The 17,758-nt window shown below is 34.1% G+C and overlaps 1 protein-coding gene across 2 annotated transcripts; it reads right to left on the bottom strand.

Moving 5' to 3' along the window:
- Positions 1-2,646: 2,646 nt before the first annotated feature.
- Positions 2,647-12,769, bottom strand: LOC127702371 (histone deacetylase 6-like). 2 transcript variants are annotated; one of them, XM_052206530.1, is made up of 5 exons: positions 12,619-12,769; positions 11,558-11,681; positions 9,434-9,592; positions 6,217-6,345; positions 2,647-3,878 (listed from the first exon to the last, which is right to left on the bottom strand). In XM_052206530.1, exons 2-5 carry the CDS (start codon positions 11,651-11,653, stop codon positions 3,819-3,821), a joined length of 444 nt encoding a protein of 147 aa, XP_052062490.1. In that variant the 5' UTR covers positions 11,654-11,681; positions 12,619-12,769; the 3' UTR covers positions 2,647-3,818. The 2 variants fall into 2 exon arrangements, with proteins under 2 accessions (XP_052062490.1, XP_052062491.1); XM_052206531.1 differs by lacking the exon at positions 12,619-12,769 and adding an exon at positions 12,395-12,448.
- Positions 12,770-17,758: the final 4,989 nt, after the last annotated feature.

The raw sequence follows: 17,758 nt of genomic DNA, 5'->3' as shown, positions 1-17,758 counted from the left end.
ATATCATTTGGTTGAGACAGACTAAGATAAGAGAAAGGAAACCAATTTCGGGACGTACAGACGTACGTACGGACGGACGGACGGACGTACAGACGGGCAAGGGTAAAACGTAATGCCCCCTCTGCTACGGCGGGGGCTTAAAAATCAAATTCTATTTTACAAATTGTTTAACTTGTTTCTGTCTAAAAAAACAACATTCAATTTGAACAAGCAACATTCCAACAGCGCCTGCATATGGAGTATATATTTCACAGTCGATACGATATACCGGAGCTTGCGTTTTCTATCATGATTCCTTGATAGATGGTTGCTGCTTACAAGGAAGATACTAAACCAAGATTTCCAAGAATTCTTTTGGTCTTTTTCGTGTTTCGCAATGGCATTGTCAGTTTGTTTTCGACTTATGAGTTTGAAGTATCTTTCGCCACCCTTTTGTAGACATAGAAATAGACTGCAAATGCATGCATTTAAAATTTAAAAAAAATTTGAAAAATTTTCTTCCGGAAACGATTTTTTTCATTACCTTCATAGCCAACTTCTAAAAATAAAAATGGTATCAAAATGAATGAAAGTCTATTCCTTTCGGATATATAGCCACTCACGTATTCAGGTATTTATACCAAGGATTTGTATCACAGACACTTGTCTCTGAAAAAAACAAGAATGTGTCCATAGTCGCGGATGCCCCACTCGTCATCATTTTCTTTGTTCAGTGGACCGTGAAATTGGGGTAAAAACTCTAATTTTTCAATAAATTAGAAAGATCATATCATAGGGAAAATGTGTACTAAGTTTCAAGTTGATGTTTCAAGTTGATTGGACTTCAACTTCATCAAAAACTACCTTGACCATAAACTTTAACCTGAAGCGGGACAGACGGACGGACGGACGCACAGACCGAAAAACATAATGCCCCTAGGTGGGGCATAAAAATTCCTATATACCTTAATATAACACTTAACTCGCATTTTTGGAAAAATGTCACCCGGTCGCGAAATTCCGTTATATTTCTATTTCTCGGTTGTAAACCCCACTAAAATGTGTTATGCCATAAACCTAAATTGATATTATCTACACAGTGGTGTATCACACGCTTACCTTTGTTTTCGGAATCATTCGTAGTAGGCCTCCCTAAGTATGTCAACCGTAATTGTTTCGTCTACCCACAGCCGGAATTTTTTTTTCAGAGACAAGTGCCTGTATAGTTCTATACAAATCCTTGTTTATACATTATTGCCTATTGAATTTTGCGTTTGAGGCGCGTCGGACGCATCACATTTCTAGTGTTATTTTCCTTATATTGATTGATTGATTGATTGTTGGGTGCTTAACGTCAAATGGCAAATCGGTCGAAGGAAGACCAATGGAGACCATATTTCTATTCCCCAGTCACCCTTGGGGATATTTTCATTATAAACCTGTTGTTTGTACATTAGATGCTGATTGCAGGATATATCTGACTAAATGCCCAAAACTGAAAGCGGTATAAAAAGGCAATTGAGACGTCGAACAAATCCTGGTACAGATAGACAAGGAGATGAAAACAGTTAAAACAGCAAGGTTAACACCTCCTGATATGTAATGCGTCGACAGGGTTAACGCCTCCCGATATGTAATGTGTCGACAATGTTAACACCTCCTGATATGTAATGCGTCGACAGGGTTAACACCTCCTGATAAGTAATGCGTCGACAAGGTTAACACCTCCCGATATGTAATGCGTCGATAAGGTTAACACCTCCTGATATGTAATGCGTCGACAGGGTTAACACCTCCCGATATGTAATACGTAGCAAAGGTTAACACCTCCCGATATGTAATACGTAGCAAAGGTTAACACCTCCTGATATGTAATGCGTCGACAGGGTTAACACCTCCTGATATGTAATGCGTCGACAGGGTTAACACCTCCTGATATGTAATGCGTCGACAAGGTTAACACCTCCCGATATGCAATGCGTCGACAAGGTTAATATATACCTCCTGTAAGTAATGCGTCATCAAGGTTATTACCTCCTGATATGTAATACGTCGACAAGATTAATACCTCCTGATATGTAATGCGTCGACAAGGTTAACACCTCCTGATATGAAATGCGTTGACAAGGTTAACACCTCCTGATATGTAATGCGTCGACAAGGTTAACACCCTCTGATATGTAATGCATCGACAAGGTTAATACCTCCTGATATGTAATGCGTCGACAAGGTTAACACCTCCTGATATGTAATGCGTCGACAAGGTGAACACCTCCTGATATGTAATGCGTCGACAAGGTTTACACCTACAGATATGTAATGCATCACCCGATAATCAATTCCATATCTGGTGGCATGTGTAATAGGCAATGACTAAAAATCCAGAAATAGTGTCAGTTGGACGCTAACTTTAATATACACATGATACTAATGTTAAAATACATATGCTTTCATTAAGCTGTTTCTATGAGACTTACATTCACACTTCTGTAGATGGTTCTTCCTGAACATGCATGAAATATTTGCCACTGGACGTTAAGCATACATCAATTAACGTATGATGACGGTTGTCGTACAACTTGTTAACCAATGATTTCAGTCGTTCATCATCGAATCATCATAGCAGTTATAAGTTTTTGAGATCTTGAAATAAAGAGGACAATCATATTCTAGCAAAACGTTTAAATACGATAGTACAATATGTAAATGTATTTTGGTTATTTTGTCGCTGGGTTGATGTCTCATTGACGTACACGTATACCCAATGTCTCTGTAAGAAATAAGACGTAGGTTAACAAAGGCATTTAAGTTATTATAGATACAACAATATATCTTGACAAAAATAGCTTTACATACTTTACATACTATTACCTTTTTAAAGGAAATAACAATTATACATCGCACATTGCATATATTAATTGTATACATAAAAATGATAAAGAGGTATGGCTGATTTCCTGAAAATATAAATTGGTCAAGAAAATACCAGAAAATTCTACCACCACCCCAAATTAATTAAAAAACTGTAAGCCGCTCTAATTCATTAGCAGTCAGCAAACAAGCAATCTGTCAGATTAAAATGCAAATACTGTGTCCATACTTTGCTTACAAAGATCTGACATCTTCCTGTTCTACTTTCTATTCTGTCAATTATTACACCAGCCAATGAAATTTCGGTCTTTTTATGACAAAACCAGAGGATTCCGAAAGATCTTTAAAACAGAAAGTAGAAAGGAACTTGTGATAGCCTTGTACGCGAAGCACGGACACGGGATCTGCAATTGAATCAGATTGGTAAATAATAAACTGAAATATCCAAGTAGCTAAAATTGCTTATTTTTATCGAATGTGTAACATAATTTCCAAAATCTCCCTATTTACATTTCCCCTCTATGTTTAACCAAGGATTTGTATAGTAAATTATACAAATCCTTGGCTTAACATTAAAATTAGTTCAGCAGTTGTTGTCGTCTTGGGAGATGGATAGGCCTGCATGATACTTTTCTTCAATGAAGAAAACAAAGTTTACTTCAATTCAATTTTTGCTTATAATTTCTTTAGCTATGCCCATCAGAGATAAGTGACAACAAGTTGACTCTTGGGATATTATGCTGAAAAGGATGTCCAAGGACTATCCCATCAAAGGTTTATTCTAAATAGACATAGTGGTTTACGGATAATACGAGAAAATATAATATTTTTCAGATGATCACGAAGTGACAGTAGCAGCTCACATGACACTTTATGGGACAAGTGCAATAAAAATAGAACTATGACAATCAATTTGTCCACATGTTTCTTTTGTTGACATGTTTCTTTTGTTGACATGTTTAAAGTTGTCACTGCAATCCTTCTCCAAACTTGTGAAGATGTGCAGCACTTTTCGCTAGCTTGAGAAGCTTAAAGAAAAGAAGAAAAAAATCGATGATACATAACAGTTAAACTCATGCTTAACAACTAAAATTTTATATATTTTTCTACACACAAATGAAATAAAATTCAAAAAGTGCAACATAATTTTGATACAGAGCAGACATGGCAAAATAGCTGTATAAATAAAGGCAAAAGTACTATACCACTGTTCAATGGTCATAACTCAATTAAGCAAAAACAAATCTGGGTTACAAACTAAAACCGAGGGAAACACATCAACTATATATAAGAGGAAAACAACGGAACAACAGACACACTGAACTGCAAACAAAAACAAACGCCAACAAACATAGAAACGGACTACGGATATTTGATAACAACTGCCATATTCCTGACTTGGTACAGGACATTTTAAGAAAAAATGGTGGGTTGAACCTGGTTTTATGACTAGCCAAACCTCCCGCTTATATGGCAATGCTAATAAACTGCTTCGCTGAGCGCAGCTGGATACGCCCGCAGAGGTCCAACCCTGAACAGTTGGGGCAAAAATGGACACAATATTCAAGCTTGATACAGGTCTGAACTTGGATTGTATTAAATATTTGACATATTATAGGTTTCTGAATAAATGTAGTCAAAGAACTTGATATTGGTTATATGAATTGAATTTATATTCAATTAAAGATTTCTTGCTGTTGCGCAATACTTAGTAAATCTGTTGTCAGACTATAAACAAATAAAGTTCAATTAATTCTCAATGTCATATTAGAAATTTATGAAAATGTAAAGGGAGCTAACATCAATAGATATAAACAATTCACCAAAGTTTCATGAGAATTGCTGACAGCATTTTTGAGTTATTGTCCAAAAACTGGAAAATCCCCCCCTTTTTAATGAATAAAACCCCATAACTCAGAAATGTAAAATGTAAAATTTATAAAATTCTAAACGGAGCTTACATCAATAGATATAAACAATTCACCAAAGTTTCATAAGAACTGCTGAAAGCATTTTTGATTTTTTGCCAGAAAACTGGAAAATCCCCCTTTTTTTATGAATTAAACCCTGAAACTCGGAAACATAAAATCTAAAATATATAAAAATCGAAAGGGAGCTCATGTCAATAGATATAAACAATTCACCACAATTTCTTGCAAGTTGGTGAAAGCATTCTTGAGTTATTGTCCGAAAACTGGAAAATCCCCCTTTTTTTAATGAATAAAACCCCATAACTCGGAAACGTATAATCTAAAATTTATAAAAAACGAAAGGACGCTCACGTCAATAGATATAAACAATAATTCACCAAAGTTTTATGCAAATTGGTTAAACCGTTTTTGAGTTAATGTCCGACATGTTGACGACGGACGGACAGACGGACGGACGGACGGACGGACGGACAGACGGACAGACGGACGGACGGACAGACGGACAACGGTATACCATAATACGTCCCGAAAACGGGCGTATAAAAACACCACTAAAATGACAACACTATGTGACAGGAATACAGTACAAACAAACGCAAAAACACTCAGCACAGAGAAATACATAAATAAATACGTATTTACCACGGTAATACAATGTACACCAAGCATAGAAACCTAAGTTAATGTTTTAAAAGTGCTTATATAGTGCGTATAAGCACTGAAGGGTAAAGAATGCAGCTATTTACTATTAGGAATGGAACTAAAAATTAAACATTGCATTGTATTAAGCATTGGAAGGCAATAATTTGAATTGAAGGTATAATCCTTTGTCCATAAATGAAGTTTGATCATGCATGCAGTTATGTACAAAAGGAGATAACTCCTATTTTTAAACAGGAATACATGCGATGTCGTGCTTAGCCTATCCCCGCTCAATTCAATTCAAAGTATCAAACATTATAGAAAGTCAGATCCGACGACGAGGGGGGTTTTTAACGACATTGACTACCCATGAGTGTCTTGCAAGGTCGGGGTCAGATATCCAAAAAGCGCTCTCACATTACAACTCAGGAGTAAGAGCAAATATTGGTCTGCTCGGAGTCAGAATAATGTGCCTTTGGATTATTTACCTTGTGAACTAGCACGTTAAAAATACGGCTCAACGTGTCGGTCTAGTACACAGACAAGTTTATACTCATATCACATTATCATGTTCTCGTCCTGATTATGAATTGAATTTGCCACTGGACGTTAAACAGTCATCCATCCATCCATCTATACTATTGCTCAAAATTCCCTGTGGAAATCTGTTCTCAATTTAAAGACCTTACATGGCTGTACAGGCAGTTATGACATCACATTGCCTTTAATTTGTTTAATACATGTATTATTCTCAGACCAATTGACATCTTGTGTTTCAATTTCATTGACTAACCTCGTGATCTAGGTAATTATCACAACCATAACACCAGACCGACAGATCTGAGTAACTCAGACACATCATATGTCCTTCTTCTACACCATGCATTACCATGTGTTCATTCACGAATCTGCTACAGAATACCTTCATTAAAAGAGATTAACACCATATATTAATATACATACATGGACATAAATATGGCATCCGCTTGCATTTAACGCTTCGCAAAAGTACAAGTAGGCGAGAACCAGCTTATCGTTTTTCTTGCTATTTCAATCATAATTGATAAGTCAAAAAAGAAATTTTTATAGTTTTTGCTTGAACGTCACGATGAAGGGCTTAATGTTTTATAAACTTATCTCTTGTCAATACCAAAAGAATTGTGAATGCTTGATAAATTTAAATATCTCGTCATTTTCGAGTGTATGTCCTTATAATAGTACCTATCTAGACCAAAGTTAAATGCTTTCAAAACCCAAAGTTTGATTTACTTCAATTTTGCCTTTTCGTCATAAATGATATATCATATACCAAGGAATTGTATATTTAAAAGGAATGGAAACGCGGCCGACTTCAAAGAAAATTGTATGATGCATCTCTGACTTGGGTGGTGTGTTAAATAGCCCGTCGCTCAAACTGGCTCATTACTTATCTGGCAGTAGTTATCGAACTTGGTCATTTAATCATGAAATTTAGATATACAATTCCTTAAATGAAATAACAAAAAATACAACCTTAAACAAAGTTACTTCTGAAAAACATTTTTTTTCTTGTACCTCCTCTTGATATTTCACGAAGGTATGCAACAATTAAGATCAATTTATAGATGAAATCTGACATTATACGAGTTTTTAAAAAGATTTAAGGTAATGCAAAAAGTTAAAAAATAACTTTTCAATTTTGGAATATGACTGGTATAGAAAATTATAAAGGAAGAAGTTCGTGAACAGATGTAGTATTTTGTCTAGATAAAAGAACTTAGATAATAGGTGTTATAATAAACACCGGTATAGGATATCCAATTTGCAGGTATAATCTATCATGTATCATTGATAAGCTAATTTTTGTCGTATATATATTTAAGCAGGAACAGTGTATACTTACTATAGGCTGTCCCTGATTTAAAGTGTCAAAAAGAAATCACGCCGAGCTCACCTGTTAATAAATGCTAAATTATGCCGTGGTGCAATAATTTTTTTAATTAGAAATAGTTAAAACTTCCGACATTCGCATATTATTTATTTTAACACCGAAGGAATATTTTGAGACCTCTAGACTACTGCTCTTCTAGAAAAAGGAAGGAACTGTTTTGCTTTTAAGCTTGTGGTAATTTGCTGCAAAGCTTAATAATGGCAAACTGCAATGCCAAACAACGATTAAGTATAAAAATAGTATTTGACAAAAAAATAAATGATTAAAATCGTGTATAAAACGGCACAATCAATCCCAATCGGAAGTCTTATATACATTTCTTGCCTGTAATTTCCAACTTCGTCGGTGTGGAACTTGACTGAACAAAATGGCGTCAATGTGAACTATAAACATGGGATTTTGAAAAATCATAGCAAATTCGTTTTTATCACCATTTTCATAAAATCAACACTATGTGATAGAAAAAAGATTAAGCTTTTAAGTTGTATGTCAATGTCACATCTATTTCAAGTAGTTATTTAACCCTTACCAAAATACGAAGTGTCGATGTATTTAATGACGCACTACTTCAAATTTTCAACATGTTTCGAAATAAAAATCATTTACATAGTACCAATATCATTTAGCATTCGTAATTTAGACCAAACTGTAGGAAAATATTCCTTCTTTAAAATGATATCTCATTTTCTCACTTTGTTCTTTCTACTTTCCAACATTTGAAAGAAATCGTAGTACACTCCCAGATTGATAGACATATTTTGACAGAATAGTGAAATTCAAAACTGAAATTTCGAAAAATCGTAGAAAATTCAGAAAATTTACCAGAAACTTAAAAAAAAGGCAAAATGATAGAATAAGGGTTCAGCTTCATAATGATATCAACTGTTTTGTTTTGCACTTCGTAGTTGTCGAGCTTTTAGAAAAAAAATCAAAAGACAGTATTTTTTGTTTTGTAATCCGGATGAAACTCGCTCAAGTTTCTAGACCAAGGTCTATTTTAATGAGAATTTACATAATACAATATTACAAACGTATGTTTGATGAGGTATTAAAATGATACCTAAGGCCTTAACTATTCACGGAATAAAAGTTTATTCTTGATTTTGGGTTTCTCTCTCCTTTATATCTTCTCAAGCAAGATGACCCCGTGAATTTAAAAGACCGATCTATATGACAGGAAATGGACCTCCGTCATGATTCTTTATATTATTCATCATACTTCCGACTGAGACAGACATGGATTATAACGGCGGGTGCTCTGCGGGTATCCCGATTGATCTCGAGCCGCGTTTCCATTCCTTTTAAATATACAATTCCTTGCATATACTTACTATGTATATGAGCAAATCAATTCTGTATTGGTTTTTGTTTTAACAAATTTAAAGTAACATATTATACAAAATGCCATAAAATGGGATTCATTTGCTAAATATATTAATATTTATAGTTCACGATCTGCTTTCCAAATTTTATAATTACACAAATCATGATGACTGTTATTCTCAAAATATCGTGTGCTCAGAAATGTCGTAAATCATATTTAGTTCTATGCGTTTAGATGCACGGAACAGGTCATAATTGGTTCATAAATATCCTTAGAATCTCAAATCTCTAAAAAAAAAATGCGATCAGACCAACCAAATTATTGTTGATAACTAAGCATTTATTTATCTAAGATGTATAATAGATCTTCCTGTGAACGCCAAGGAGCATGGACCCCGAACATCTTTAATAGTCCTCAACAAAGTCCCCAATCCCAGTGAATAAGTAGGAGTAGACACAAGGAGCGTTTTTTTTTATTCCTCTCACAACTATAAACTATAAATCTCAACATTGGAGTAGATAAAAAGTCATCTAGATACCAGCCAGGCTTATAAGTAAGTAGACCAGATGCGCGATTTGTCCTTATAAACTCACCTGTGACACTAAAATCAAACAGTTGGAGGGCATCATGTAAGTGGAATATCTTGATTCTATGAAAGCATACAGGTATATGGACCATTAAATAAACACAGTTCACACTTTACATTTCTAATTTGCAAGCTCATTCCTTGTTTTACTAGCAATTGGACAAACTTACCCTGTAGCACACTAAACAGATCCAGTTTTCTGATGTGTTACCACACTTTTCACATGGGGCTTTTGTATCAAGAACTGTTGTACCAGCAGGAAGTGGCGCCACTGTCTCTAAATGAGGACACCATGTAAGTGGATTCACAGCATACATCTCAGTAACCCCCTTAAAAACGAAAATATCCGAAATAAAAAACACATATTGGAAATAAATCAAAGGTTCCACTTATATTCCACGGATCTAGATGATCTAAAACTACTATAACGCATGTGTTATAATAATCTCAGGGTTGATATATAAAAATGCGAGTTATATCCATCATCATATGTTCATTGGAGGTTTTTGAAAGTCTCTTCGAATAACCAACTTTTCTTGTACTTTGAGCTGTTATATAGACACTTGTCTGTTGTTGAACGCAGTATGTTGACCTCTATATTCATTTTTTTGTGTGTCGTTGGATTGCTGTCTCATAAACATTTATAACTAACATATCTTCTTTTATTCATAGTAATTTGTTATCCTAAATTTTACTGAGAATCGCCTATTCCACTTCCTTTTCACTCAAAACAACAACCAACAAACTGTTGATAGTAATCAAGTTTTTACAGTCGTCATCGCAAATTAGTTTACCATTAAGATGAGCCTGTGTCTCCACTCGAAGTTACCTGGCTATCAGGTATAACCCTCTTCCAGGTTGTTATGATTCCAAAAGTTGTATGCATTTTGATTCCCAAACTCTTACTAGTAGTCTGAAACTTTTTATAAAATGAAAGATTTTCTATGTCGGCCGTATAGATTGATCGATTGAATGCTTGTCTAACGTCCAGTGGCAAATATTTCATGCATACACGGATGAGAACAAATTAACAACTAGAGAAAACTGACATGTCAACAAGGGCCCCGCTTACACATTTTTATGTGTTACAAAGAGACTGATGCATACCAAGCAAATGTTCATAAGTTGCCTATTTTCGTAAATTTTGACACCAGCAAATAATTCAGGATGAGGTCTCGATTAATATAAGTTCTGTTAAAATCCAAGCACTATGTAATTTGGTGGGCATTTTCGTAATTAGTTAGCAAGGAATAATTTTGACACAGAGAATCATTTCGTAATAGCAAAAACTCACCCAAATATAATATGCATATCTACATAGTATGCACAAACACTGTGCAAAATTTTATTGGCCTCATACCTATACTATTGGATTTTTTTCGTTTACAAATGACATTTCTCAACAATTGTAATTTGTTTCAACAAAAACGAAGTTTTTACCAAAATTAATTAGCCGATTTTCACTAAATTACAATATGCACATCTACATATTATGCACAACAACTGTGCAAAATTTCATTGGCCTTTTACCATGTTTACCTTTACTTTTGGAGTAAAACAATTGTGATTTTTAACAAAAACGAACTTTTTCCTAAATTTCACTACAAAAACTCACTCAAATATATTATGAACATCTATAAACTATGCACAACAACTGTGCCAACTTATATTGGCATATTACCTATACTTTTGGAATTTTGTGTTTTCAAAAGACATTTCTCAAAAATTTTGTGATTTTTTTTTTAACAGAACATTCAAAAATTGATGAGCTGAATTTCCCCAAAATATATATGAAATGCATATTATGCACAACTGTACAAAATTTCATTGGCCTCCAACCTATACTTTTAGGGTTTTTAGCGTTTACAAAAACTGTGGACGGACAGACGGATAAACAGACGGATAAGTAAAAACAATAGGACTCCCACATCCTCAATGCGGGGTCCTAATAAATCCAATGGCAGGATTGAAAAGTAGGTACAAAATGTAACAGGGAGGAAGAGCGGGCAAGTTAAACTGTCACAGGAAGAGAGGCTTACATCAAGCTACTTACCGACCCCTTGAAAGAGTTGTTGCAGGGCTTCTTTAAAGTTCTGATCATGTGAACGCTTCCTACACGGTCTCAAGATTCCAGTTTAAACAGACGTGACCAGATATATACAATGTACATATACCTAACAGCTAAATGTACACCTTTTTTAGCATGTCAATGTTATTGGGTTTCACCACTGCATGAGGGAAGTCTAGGTTGCTATAGTAATCGACATTGGTGACATACATTAGTTCGGACTTACCTGTCCTTCCAAGTACTGGATTATTTCCACTTTGGTATTTGGTCGTCCCTCTGAACCACTGGCTCCTTGATTGCTGCTTTCACCTGAGTCTGCCATTATGTAGGAAGTATTATTTCAATAACAACTGAAACCAAAGAATTATTTCCTTCCTCAAAGTATTGATAATATATTGTATTTAATATATATGCATACGATCGTGCCTTCGGTGTTCGTAGATCTATAAGCAAGTATGCACCAATAAATCAATAAATCTGCATGTGTGTGTATTCAGATATAAACCTGACATACAATATTTTTTCCAATGAATCACTAAAATTCAATGCAGGAAGTAAAATTATAACATGTATAATTACTAGCTTTTTCCAAGCATCTCGCAAGGGACAAGAAACTTATAAAATTTGTTAATAATTCATGACCATGAAGTGATATATTTTATTTGGCATAGAATACAAATATAAAAAAATATATTTACTATTTTCGTGCTTTAAATTGTAAATTACAGTCTTCACGATCGACATAAATTAAATCATGATTAACTACAAACCCTACATCCCAGATCAGTAAATGTTGTCTAGGCAGTATACTTTCTCGAAAAGTTCAGGATTGATGGTCTAAAAGTGTTTACCATGAAGACTACACACAAACCAGATCATATAGTATAGACATTTTTTACGTGTATAAAAAAAAATACATTGACAATACAAGATTAAAATAGATCAAAATACTTCAAAACGATATGAGAATACAAGGACCGTCATGGTAGTCATAAATTCAATTGATTATCGTACAGTCAACACAGATGTTAAAATCAATGTTTATCATAAAAAAAATACTTACATAGATGTTTTGGAATATGAGGTTAATAATTAGGACCAGCAACGGATATCAAAACAAAATCGGACAATATTTCCGGGGAAAATCTTAAATTTCATAATAATTTATTAAAATGTTTTAAAAAATAATCGAAACAAAATTACAAATACATCATAACTTTGATGAAAAAATTTGTTCAATTTCATTTAAAAACACTTAATTTTTGTAAGATTAGAAAAAGTTCTTACCGTATTGGAAATGTTTCTTACTCGCAGACACCAGTTTATCAATATAAATTTAAGGTTGATTGAATTTTCTTTTATAGCAAATGTATGCTAATATGTAATAGTTTGGAAATAAGTATGAACACAACCTACAGAAAGAAACTTCGAGACAACAATATTGTTTCTAAAAATAAATATTACTATTTCCAGTTCTAAAAATAGTGCTTATAATGTGTTATAAATAAAATTCAAAACAAACGAATAAAGGATTCAATGCACAGGGAATTCCTTTAACTTCCAATTAAGACCAAAAGCTTTCAAATTAGTTAAAACAAGTCATGTCATTTGGTGCACAAGCGCTTGGGTACAGGATTCAAAAGAGGGAAAAATCATTTTGTTTGCACTGAATATTCCCCTTTTTATCTTTATACCACACATTTTACCTTGTTGTGGTTGAATTTAACAACTCTGAAACTATCCCGATTTTTTTATTATTCATAAAAAAAAAACAACAGCAAGACAGCTAACTCGAAGCCATTTTGTTCTAAACTACCAAATGTACATATGTACTACTATATACTATGCTTGTCCTACCTTGTAATCATAAAAAAAATTATCGAAAACAATAAAACAGCTAAACATGAACTTTGCGTCCGTCTCTTTTCTGTATTTGAAATGTCTTACATATTTGTATAGTAACTGAGCATTGCACAATATCGTGACTTCAATATTGTACACTTTGCTGTGTTTTCTTACAGCTATAAATACGGCATAATATATCAGTCACAAGAGTTCGGCTACCAGATGCAATATTTTAAACCATCTTAGTACACATTTTTGTTTAGGGGCCAGCTGAAGCCCGCCTCCGGGTGCGGGATGTTCTAGCTGTGTTGAAGACCCATTGGTGGCCTTCGGCTGTTTTCTGCTCATTGGTCGGGTTGTTGCCTCTTTGACACATTCCCCATTTCCATTCTCAATTTTATTCCCTGAAACTGCTGGACAAATTGGAACCAAACTTGGCCAGTCATCTTTGTTGTATCTTGTTTAGAAAAAAAACCGGATCAGCACGCCTGCCAACCAACATGACAGACATGGCAAAAAAAGAACACAATGTCTATTATCTTGAAAACCGCCATAGAGTCCATAGATGGAGAAAATCTGAAAAGGACAGAAATGGCCATTAACATTAAACCTGTCAGTTGACTTCTAATAGGAGTTATTGCCCCTAATGACAAATTTAATCATTTTTTATTCATTTTTGCTCATTATCTTAACAACTATAACAGATGGAGAATAACTTTAACACATGAACAGCAAGACAAGATCCGCAAATAATCAAAAATGTTCGAAATCCTCTGTCGTCCACTTATAAGAGTTATTTTCTTTTGAATTACGTTTTCTACCATTTTTTTGCGTATTTGTCTATTATCTTGAAAACTATATAGATAAAAAAAAATTGATCAGCAAAAATAATCAACAAGACAAGATCTACAAATGAGTCAACATAACCGTAATTGTTAGTCTACTCCTTATAATTTGTATTTTTTTGTGCTTTTATTTTTTAACTTGAAAACTATATATGCATATAATGAAAAGATAGAAATTTGAAAAGCAAAAAAAATCTTGTATAGGTGTTTTAAATTGCCCTTTAATTGTGATTTTTATCATTGGCTTTTAAGTTTCTGCGTATTGTCTCTGAAAACTGTTAAAGATATATCAAAACTTTATAAGCAAAAATAACTGTATGACACGATCTGCAAATAGATCTGTATAGATGCAATTGGCAGTTGTCTTCTTAGTGGAGTTATCGCCTTCAAATGACGAATTGTTTACCTTTTTTGTGCTTTGGACAAAAACTATAGAAAATAGAGAAAAACCGTAAATTAAAAAATGAACAGCAATACAATATCAAGAAAAAAAGATATATAGTCAAGAATTATATTCAAGTAGACAATGTTAGGTAATGGCTATTCATGAAGATGCACATAGACTTATTTGAGCGATGCAGGCTCTCTAGAGCCTCCAGTTTGTTCTACTGATCAAATTATAAGATATTTGATTAATAAAAGGAAATGCAATCCTGCCATTGGTTCATGCCCTGTCCCAAGTAAGGAAATTCCTCATTGGTTGCTCTGTGTTATTTCTTAATATGCTTTGTTTTTAAAGGAATTTGTCTAACTCTTGGTTGCAGACTCTGTTAAATTTATTTATAACTTTTTACATTCGGGTAAGATAGAGACTAACTTATTGTATAGACATGAACTATAACATGTAATTTTTTTTCAGTTTTTATGGAATGAAAAACAATCGGATTTTGACTGTATTCATTCGTCACACAAAATACCAATATGCTCTGGCCAAAACTTAATATCGTATTTTCATCTCCACGTGTCTTTTTGTGTTTTGTTATGTTATGTTTCTGTACACCCCACATTTCATTTCATTCATATAAATACATATATGTATGCATTCAGATCAGCAATGCTAGATAAGCATTTTTACACTTGCACATTTGTATCGTTTCCTCTAAAACCGTTTGGACATCAATGACAATATCACACCACCAACACCCTGAAGCAACTATACAGCTTTCATTAGTTAGATAATGACCTAGCTACTACTAGCTACAGTAACTACTAGTGTACATCATACACTTTGATAGAACCTACATTAAACTGTGCTGATCATTTATGTGCTGTTCCGAGCTGAGTACAAATAAAGTTTATGTTTTTGAAACAATGTCTGATTTTGTCCGTCTGCGACGAAAATTGAGGAATTCGAAACATAAGAAGGGATTAAAATCAGGCGGCGACATTAGCTATTTGTATAAAGCTCTATATTTCACAAGGTAGAAGAACTGGGTGCTTTATACCTTGTATGCATATGCAGATGCATTGTTTTACGAAGTTGTCGTCTGTCATACGTTCATTGTCAGTGACCTCGTTTTCATGGTTCAGCGAATACTTGATTCTTTTTAGAGTCATTTGAAATACTCACTTATCATACAAAAAAAAACAGGATAACTATATGGGATCCTTGCAAGGTCTGCATGGCTGTCAGATAAAATTCACTTGACCTCGACCTCATTTTATGGATCAGTGATTAATGTTAAGGTTTTTTTTTATCAAGTCCATATAAGCAATTATAGGTCAACTATATTTGGTGTGTGTAATGGTTGTAAGATGTACCTATTTGTCTGGCAGGTCTTATCTGACCTTGACCTTTTTTCATGGTACATAGGACTATTTTTTTCGATTTGGTCTATTCCTCAGATGCTATAAACAATGGGACCACTAAATTAGGTGAACTAAATGATTATAAGGTGTACACGTCTGTACGGCAGATATCATCTGCTCTTGACCTCATTTTCAGGGTCCATTGGTCAAAGTTAAGTTTTCATGGATTTGTTTGTTTTTTTGATACTCTTAACAATAGGTCAACTATATTTGGTGCATGCATGGAATGCTTATTAGGTGAAGATGTCTGGCAGGGTTCATCTGAAATTGACTCATTTTTATAGTTTATTTGTCAATGGTAAGTTTTTATGGTTATGTTTGTTTATCAGATACCATAAGCAATAGTTAATATATGTTTGGTGTGTGGAATGACTGCATGGTGTGCATCTGATCTTGACCCCATTTTCATGGTTCATTGGCCACTGTTTAATTTTCGTAATTAGGTCTGTTTCTCTGGTACAATAACTAACTATATTCGGTCTATTGTATGACATTCTATCACTATAAGTAAAACAGGCGAGACATTTCAATGTGTCTTTTTATTGCATCACTTACAATTGTTTCAAGTGTAATATTTTTTGTAGAAACAAATGAATTTTAATTTAAAGCTGGTGATGTGCAAATTCCGCAAACATGCATTCTTAGACTGTGCAAATAGCATAATTGCAGTATAGTTTATTTTCAGTCTCCAAGTACGAATATTGAAAGCTGATACCTTCTTTTATAGCTCCCAATGCGTTAAAGGCCATGTGAGCTTTTACCATCCCTTTGCACCCATTGTACATCGTTCGGTGTAAACTTTTTCAAAGATATTCTCCCCTGAAACCACTGGACCAATTTCAACCAAACTTGGGCTGAATGATCCTTAAGGTAAATGTATTTAGTATAAAGTTTGTGTTTTTCATTCTTGTTCATCATGAAACATGACCGTCATGGAAAACAGAAACTGCACTTATTAAAAGCACAGAAATAGACCTAAAAGTCATAGTTTTAAGAGTTAATGAAAAGAGACAGATGGCATCGAGTGAAAAATAAAACAATTTAAAAATTTGTTTTTATTATTATTTTTTTTTATCAAATTTTATATTTATAAGAAAAGGTTTTCTAAATAATATGTGAAGCAACTTTAAGATAACCAATGTAACAAAGTTAATGACGTGTCAGCACAGATATTGATCTTGATGAAGCGAGTCCATAAAACTTTTCGGACCTACCAAATGCATTGTGCATGTTCTTGTACATGTTCTTATACTGTGTCGCTGCTGGTTGTGGTGGAATGGTAGTCCCCGAAGGTATCATCAACTCAGTCGTCAGTTCCTCGGCATTGACATGATTTATAACATATCTTTCCTATAGGTTTTCCGTTAATAAAATCATGAATTGTTAAGAAACTAAGGTTCCAATCTTTTGTGTCCTGTAATGATTTCCTTGAAAGGGTATTGCTGTTTACAAGAAAGCTATTGAATCAATCGTTCTAAGTGGCAAAGTTGAAGTCATCCCTTCGAAAGTTTTACAAAAGACATTATGAGCTGGTTGATCTTATGGGATATCCGTGTCACAGAAGACCACTGATATGTTATCGTTCCGATTGTCGTAGACACAATCCCGTCCTTTTTATGATTGCGACATCATTGAATGAGACTCATCACCGATTTTTTTAACTTACCATGAGCAGCACGAGGGGTGCCACATGCGAAGCAGGATCTGCTTAATCTTCGGAATCACCTTGAATCATCTCCAGTTTTGGTGGGGTTTTTGTCTCAGAAACAAGTTTCCAATGCAGTGTTTTGTTTAATATGTGTTTATCTTTTCATCGTTTTTCGCTACGGTGTTGTCAGTTTTTCGCTACGGTGTTGTCAGTTTTTCGCTACGGTGTTGTCAGTTTTTCGCTACGGTGTTGTCAGTTTTTCGCTACGGTGTTGTCAGTT

This window comes from Mytilus californianus, unplaced genomic scaffold (assembly GCF_021869535.1).
Source record: "Mytilus californianus isolate M0D057914Y unplaced genomic scaffold, xbMytCali1.0.p SCAF_5, whole genome shotgun sequence".
Classification (NCBI taxonomy): Eukaryota; Metazoa; Mollusca; class Bivalvia; order Mytilida; family Mytilidae; genus Mytilus; species Mytilus californianus.
Note: the sequence above shows the minus strand (reverse complement) of the source record. Positions and strands in the feature narration are given on the sequence as shown.